The sequence below is a fragment of the Leucoraja erinacea genome, chromosome 18, assembly GCF_028641065.1.
Source record: "Leucoraja erinacea ecotype New England chromosome 18, Leri_hhj_1, whole genome shotgun sequence".
NCBI lineage: Eukaryota > Metazoa > Chordata > Chondrichthyes > Rajiformes > Rajidae > Leucoraja > Leucoraja erinaceus.
This window is the reverse complement of record NC_073394.1, coordinates 19,764,593-19,772,584: the sequence shown is the minus strand read 5'-3', so window position 1 is coordinate 19,772,584 and position 7,992 is coordinate 19,764,593. Positions and strand designations below refer to the sequence as shown.

Here is a 7,992-nt window from a genome sequence, read left to right as displayed (position 1 = left end):
TTCACTGGGAGATGTTGTATTTTGGGTGACACACTGCTGCTCTGGTTTCATCTTGCATTCCAAAGATGTGCGGGTTTGTACATTAATTAGCTTCTATAAATTGTCCCCAGTGTGTAGGATAGAACGAGTGTATGGGTGATTGTTGGTCGAGGTGGACTCAGTGGGCCGAATGGCCTGTTTCCACACTGTATCTGAATTAAACTAAAGTCAAACCAAGGTAGCATTTTCACAGTGAATGGTCAGGCCCAGCAGAACATTGTAGAGCAAAGGGATCCAGGGCTACAAGCACATACTTCCCTGGAACCGGCATTGCAGGTAGATAGAGCAGTGAAGGCAGCTTTTGGCACACTGGTCTTCATCAGTTAGGGAACTGAGGATAGAACTTGGAATTTTATGTTACAGTCTTGAAAGACATTAGTGAGGCTGCACTTGGAGTATTGCGTTTGTTTTGGTCTCCCTGCTATCAGAAAGATGCCATTAAACTGGAATGAGTGCAGAGAGGATTTACGAGGATATTGACAGGGCTCGAGAGCCCATTGAGACCTATATTATGACGTTGAGCAGGCTAGCATTTTATTCCTTGGAGAGCAGGAGACCAAAGAGAGATCTTATAGGGGTGCATAAAATCATGAGGGGGATATAGTGAATGCAGAGTTATTTTTTCCAGGGCAGGAAAATCAAAGACTAAGTTTAAGGTGAGAGGGGAAATATTTAATAGGGGCCCGTGGGCAATTTTTCAACACAAAGGGTGCTGGGTCGATGGAACAAATAGCAGGAGGAAGTAATTGAGCCAAATACGATAAAAACATTTAAAATGTATTTGGATAACAAATGCCCTTTTGTGCATTGAAGGGTGTAGGCTCAATGCAACTAGATGGAACTAGCTTAGTTGGGGCATTTGTCAGCATGGATGAAGTGGGTTGAAGGGCCTGCATCTGTGCTGTACAACTCTAAGACTCCATAAGAATTAGGAGGATGAATAGCCCCTTTTTTACTCTTTGAATCTGTTCCGCTATTAGCTAAGATAATGACTGATCTTCTAGCGCAGTCCCATTTCCCTGCAAAATCTTAACATCTAGGAAGTTGTTGACCTTCAATTTGAATGAACCCAATAGCCCAAAGTCTGTTTGGTCATAAGACTGGAGAATTCCAGATTCACCACCCTCAAAGAAATTGCCCTACCCACTCATTCTGAGATAATAACCCACATGTAAATTTATTAGTTTTAAAATTATTACTCTTTATTAATTTCGATACATTAGTCTGGCAAAGCATCCTCCCTGTATCTACCTTATCAAGTTCTATAAGAATTTATGTTTCAATAAGATCTCATTTTTCTAAACTATTGAGAATATGGGCTTGGTCTATGAATCTTGTGTCATACAGCAAACCTGCCATCACTTGAAACGATCCAGATGTACTCTCTTTATTGCTTTCCCCCCCCCAGAAAGTGAAAATCTGCAATGTGAACAGTTTTAGAGAACAAGCGAAACAAAGTACAGTGCCAGAGACTCCTGATTACTGGTGCAATCTGTACGGAGTTTGTACATTTTCCCCGTTACCTGCGTGGGTTTTCTACGAGATCTTCAGATTCCTACCACACTCCAAAGACGTACAGGTTTGTCGGTTAATTGGCTTGGTATAAATGTATAATTATCCCGTATCTGTAGGATAATGTTAATGTGCAGGGATCGCTGGTTGATGCGGACACGGTGGGCCAAAGGTCCTGTTTCCGTGTTGTGTTGTGTACTCACCTCAAATGTCATTTCAAGGATACTTTTGGGTATTTGTAAGATACCAGTCTCTCCCAACTCTCCTGAGATACAGATCCAGGGATTTGCTGTGAACATGGAGACACCCAACTTCTTACTGGGTATGACCAACACATGGTATGGAATCACTGTAAATATGAAACACATAATTCAGAATTAAAGGACGTTTAGGAAGGAGTAGAGGAGAAATTTATTTCGTCAGAGAGTGGTTAATCTGTGGAATTCTTTGCCACAGAAGGCTGTAGAGGCCAAGTCAGTGGATATTTTTAAAGCAGAGATAGATAGATTTGTGATTAGTACAGGTGTCAGAGGTTATGGGGAGAAGGCAGGAGAATGGGTTAGGAGGGAGAGATTGATCAGCCATGATTGCATGATGGAGTAGACTCAATGGGCCAAATGGCCTCACTCTACTCCTATCACTTATGACCTTATAATGTACATAAAACAACCTGCATAGAGTACCTTTAAATTGCATTGTGCAAGAAATGGGAAATGTTTTTTTCTGCTTTTATCTGGATAAAGGCCCAAGATGTGTAGCCACTATAATAACAGGTTTAATGACACTCAACATATTAACTTGGAAATATCCCAGCAACTGGTAGCATGGAAGATTCTTTCATGACATAAAATTGCAGCTTGCCCTCGGCATTTTAAAGATTTTCAGAATTTGCTAAATTACGTGTCAATTAAAATAGCTATTAGAAATCCAGGCTGACATTTAACAAGCACCTATATAGTAACGAGATTTACAATCCTGCAATAAACTACTTCAGCATAAAATGGAGCATTTCAAATAGCCGTCTCATTCCTAAATAAATTATGTAGTTTTTAAGAGGTTTTGGATTTCCATCCTTGGCTGTTTTTCAGTTATTCCAATCTTTCATTTGCTCGATTTCTTTCTGCAATAAATTTGTTATTGAAAATTAATTTTCATTTTAATGTCTTTCATCCACATTGATTGAAGAGAGGAAATATTTCCTCCATCATATTCTAAAATCCCAGACTCACTGTTTTTGTTGCTTCTTTGTTGATAACTTAGAAGTTATCAACTTAGAACTTCAAGGTAAAAAAGATGAGGAGAAAAGCCAATCCAATGGGTAGGGGGGAGAGAGATAGGGGGTTGTATATCAAAATGCTTCAGTACAGCAAATTGATAATCAATAATAGAGTTAAAAAATCATCCTCATGGGCTTCGGATGTTTTGAGTCCCTTGCAATGTTGTTATTAAATTAAGAATACCAATTTACCATAAAATTGGGGCTAAATCTTCGTCATTGGATAAATGTGAGAAATAAGAACTTTCCAAGCACCTGATCTTAGTAAAAAGGAAGATAATTTACATTTTTGCAAATGGATGGCAGCAAGTATTAGAAATGTTTAAACAAACTGCAGGTAATATCCTACAGCAATAAACTAATTCCTACATCATTCGCAGATGAGGGATGGTGAAAGAGGTGAACAACCTCTGTGAACTCCAATTGATCTGAACTTTGAGTAAACACAATGATGACAGAATTTGCTTCAAATTTAAATATGATTTTAGCAACACGATATTTTTTATTATAGAGTTGCAGATCACATGAACTGCAATGATTTTGAAAACAATGAAGTTATACGTAACTTTTGTCACAAAGGTATGAATCACAATATTAATGCACATCACGAAATATGAACTTGTGCTTATATAAAATAGTTAAACTGTTAAAATCAAACATCCAATGGTTTTGTCATCATTCACTTACTGATTGTTGTAAATGCATTTGTAAAGCAGAAGTAATCCACTGCATTGAATGAAAGGAGGTGGTACAAGAATTGTTCCTTCTCATCATCACAGCGAAGGAAGGCATAACGTTTATAAAGTTTTCTAAAATTAAAAGATAAATTCAAATAAGAATATCTTCATAAGAAAGATAATTTAAAAGTTCAACCGAATATCAACAATATGTTAGGATGTCTCTTGATACTATTGAAGGTCATATTATGCAATTAAATGTAAGGATTTTGATACACAAGGTGAATGATTGTTTAAAGGAAGGCAGTACAGACACTCCTCGACTTATGTACGGATTACATTCCGTAAACAACACAAACTGCTGGAGTAACTTAGCAGGTCAGTCAGCATCACCGGAGAACAAGGACAGGGAACAGTTTGTGTCAGAACCCTTCTTCAGACTGAATTGTTTCACCTTAAATCTAGGTGTCGATACAGCTGATCTACACCAGCGAGACCTGTTGTGGCACCGCTAAAAACAAAGAGGGATCAACATGACTCTAATGAGTACTTTTGTAACTTTGTCGGTGCCAGAAACATAGCAACTATTTGTGTACTTTGTGTATTGTATGTATTGTATGTAAAAGCAAAGAATTTCATCGTACCTAAGTACATGCGACAATAAAGTATCATTGAGTCATTGAATTCTCCAGAGAGGTTCTCGGATCAGCTTCTGTGTATTAACCAGCATCAGCAGTTCCTTGTTTCTACAAATATGAATACGTTATTTTTCCTTAATGCAAGCCTCCTCTGGCCACAAAATGAGTTCCCACATGGCAGAAAACGACTAACGCCTTAGCAACAGGCAAATCCATCCCACTAGTCTCCCATATGCTGGTTTGCATGCAGCTGCTGTACACAAGCCATGGGTTTGTAAGATGGGGAGGAACCTGTACTCAAACTAATTAATTCCAAGCCACCAATATCGTGATTAAGGCTTCGGATATGCCTGTTATCAAGGCCGAAGCAATGTAGTTTTCCTTTTGTGACAGAGATGACAGCTGCATTGGAATGTTTTTCTAACCAGCACTGCTGCAGAATGTAGTCATATTACAATCCGATCACATTCAGGTATTGATCTGTATAAAAGCAAATGATTGTGACCATGAGATGTAGTCTCCAAAGAATCCTTCAATAACTACAAGGGCAGAACAACCATTCCTTGTACAATGTGTAAGAAGGAACTGCAGATGCTGGTTTAAACCGAAGATAGACTCAAAAAGCTGGAGTAACTCAGCGGGACAGGCAGCATCTCTGGAGAGAAGGAAAGGTACTTCATCAACCATTGTTTCAGCAATTTAGTTAGCAATAACCAACTGGCAAACTAGTATACTTACTTAGAGATTAACTGATTGTTGTTTAGAAAATTTGGAATTCATAAAACATGCACATGCAAATGAGCAGAGTTACACAGTCAATGAATATGTATTCAGATTGCCATTTTATAATATTACCGGGAACTTGCCTATTTTTATCCATCTCAACATTTCCACTATAGGTCAGATTGAATAAAGTCAACACTGGTACACTTCTTAACCCAGCATGTAACCTCGCATCATCACCCTCTTCCTTCCCAGGATAATAGATTCATTTTGGTAACCAGCACCTTTAACCCAGTTATTAAATCAAGAAGACCTACTTCCTTTTAATAAAATTCTCACAATTCTTAGTGTGGAATCAAAACTAGAATTACCGGAGTATATAGTCGAAGCTTATGTGAGATTTCTTATTGTAAGTGTAAACTTGGCGGTGAAAATAAAATATCAGAGTTTAAGTTTCCCTTTAGCATAGAAATCATGTGGCTAGATTCTAATTTGCAATTATGACACGCTATATTCCTTACTTTGTTAACTCATGGTCTGATAGCAGCTGCTTGAGATGTCTAGACAGCAGTTTCTTTTCCATCGAAAGTCTCACCCAAGCTCGAGCCTTGCCCACGTCAGTTTTGATCTCACCAATATTCTGAATATGCCTGTAATAGAAAGAAATTCAGACAATAAGGAAACGCATTCCAGCCCAAGTTGACTTCATGACATAGTTTTATTATCTGAATGGGTTCTGATAGGTATTCATCATTGTAGATTTTATAAAATAGATCAATTACTATAGGAAGAGGGACTTCTTATAAATAATCTAACGATTGCAGGCTGCCCAGCAAAGCATTTTTTTCTTTTTATGACTAGAAATTATGACACGAAATACTAATTCACCTACACAACTGCCACAGCATATATTAACCGATTTGATTAGTTTCCCGAGACCTAGGAAAACCCCACATGGTCACGGGGAGAATGTGCAAACTTCGTACAGAGAACACCCGTAGTCCGGATCGAACCAAGGTCTCTGGCGCTGTAAGGCAGCAACTCTACCACGACGCTACTGTGCCGAATGTTAGCTTATGATTCCACAGTGTCAACTTCCATATGCAAGTACAAAGCAGTATGTGGTGAAATGCAGCATTATCGCAACTATATTCAGGCTTGAGCTGACAGGTGGAAATAACATTCATGTCATCTCGACTGTCCGGAAAAGACCATCAGCAGTGAGACAGAATGTAATCACCAACTGTTGACATTCAACTGTAACTGTATCACACAATCCCGTGAGTACAAGAACAGGTTAGAGATTGGGTATCCTGCAGTGATTGAGTTGCATTCTATTCCGACTCCAGAAATCCACCATTGCTACAAGGAACAATTCAAGATGGAAGATCCTCCACATACCTGGATAAATGCAGCTCTAACAACTCTCAGGAATTTCAACAACATCTGTAACAGAGCAGTTGCTCCATTTATAACAGCTTATCCAGCATCCTTTCCTCTGCCCACAGTGCCCCAAAACACATTGGTTACCCCAGCGGTATGAATATTGACTTCTCTAACTTCAAGTAACCCTTGCTTTCCCTCCTCTCTCCATCCCTCCCCACTCCCCGTCTGACTGTCTCCAACTACAGTTTATCTCTGTTTGCTTTGTAGTTATCTTCTCCCAGCTAACAATGATCTTTTCTACATTTTCCTTGAGCTTCATTTCCCTTGTCATGTTTTCACACCTCATACTTCCTTATCTATTTTATCTATGTACCTCCCTCTCCCCTGACAACAGTCTGCAATGACAGCCGTTCAATTGTATTATTTCCAGGACAATAAAGAATGGACAGCAAAACCCAGCAGGTGACGATAATAAACACACCTCATATCCCGTGTGAGAGAGATCTTCAAGGGAGGCATGCAAGAACTATCAATTTTCCTCCTATCTTGATCGTGGATGAGTCCTTTGAATAAAGACAAAATAAGAAATAAGCTAATTGCGACTTTAACATATCTACAGCTTCATTTCCGCACCGCACATCCTAGATTTGTTGACACTATACATGTGAATTTACTTCAGTGAGCATGTTATTGTGGTGATTTTTAAAGGGTATTTTGAGAACTTGATCCTGTTCATACAACGAATCTGGAAACAAAAGTCCTGCATTTCCAAAACTGAACATCAGCTGTCAGATTGTCCCAAAAACATTATTGGTTCACCCATGCATCATTTATTAGACATACACTATTATCCTTACCAAAAGAAAAGAAAATATATCATCCAATACATCTGTGCATCTTTCTCTTTTTAGATGGTTAAGGACACCATTGGGTCCATCTTAATTTTTCCATCCAGAGAAATGCCATACTGAATTAGGTCAGTGTTCAATAGAATTCCTGCATGGAAATTTACTCTGGGCAAAATATATATATTCAAATATTTGAAAACATCTTACCTGGGCTGCTGGTGGTTCCAAGCAAAGCTTCATTTTTCTCTTTACTCTCCTGGTAATGTAACAGATGAGACCAGAGGGCTGATTTACCCTATCAGAAAAAGGACAACTTTCTAATAGAAAATATGGTAAACATGGTTAAAAAAAATAAATCAGAAGACTACAACTTGAAGAAACCTATGCTGGCGGATACAAGGTGGTGCATTCATTTCCAGTACAGATGTGCTGTCTGCATCTTCATCACATTAGGCAGACACAAAATGCTGGAGTAACTCAGCGGATGAGGCAGCATCTCTGGAGAGAAGGAATGGGCGACGTTTTCGGGTCGAGACCTTTCTTCAGTCTGAAAACATCACCCATTCCTTCTCTCCAGAGATGCTGTCTCACCCACTGAGTTACTCCAGCATTTTGTGTCTACCTTCAATTTAAACCAGCATCTGCAGTTCTTTCTTACTCATCATCACATTACCAACATGATTCTCTTGCAATTATGTATAGGTTGTCGATGGAACTCATAGCACTCTCACTTCTGGATACTGCCACTCTTGGCTTGCGTAGCCAGAAAATTTGTTTTAAAGAAAATCAATATTTAATAACACATTGAGAACTCCGGGGTAGGGGCAGCAGAGGAAGTGATTGTTTTAACACCACACATTTCAGATATGTCGTACGTATAAAAGGACTGCAAA

The 7,992-nt window shown here is 38.8% G+C and overlaps 1 protein-coding gene across 8 annotated transcripts in view; it reads right to left on the bottom strand.

The window, feature by feature from the left end:
- Positions 1-7,992, bottom strand: part of dennd5a (DENN/MADD domain containing 5A) — an 85,797-nt gene that overhangs the window by 14,143 nt on the left and 63,662 nt on the right. For all 8 annotated transcript variants that reach the window (XM_055649474.1, XM_055649480.1, XM_055649475.1 and 5 more), the window contains 5 exons: positions 7,307-7,394; positions 6,733-6,814; positions 5,387-5,515; positions 3,515-3,636; positions 1,755-1,900 (listed from right to left, as the gene is read on the bottom strand). In XM_055649474.1, coding sequence (XP_055505449.1) covers positions 1,755-1,900; positions 3,515-3,636; positions 5,387-5,515; positions 6,733-6,814; positions 7,307-7,394 — 567 coding nt within the window. The remainder of the gene's footprint in view (positions 1-1,754; positions 1,901-3,514; positions 3,637-5,386; positions 5,516-6,732; positions 6,815-7,306; positions 7,395-7,992) is intronic.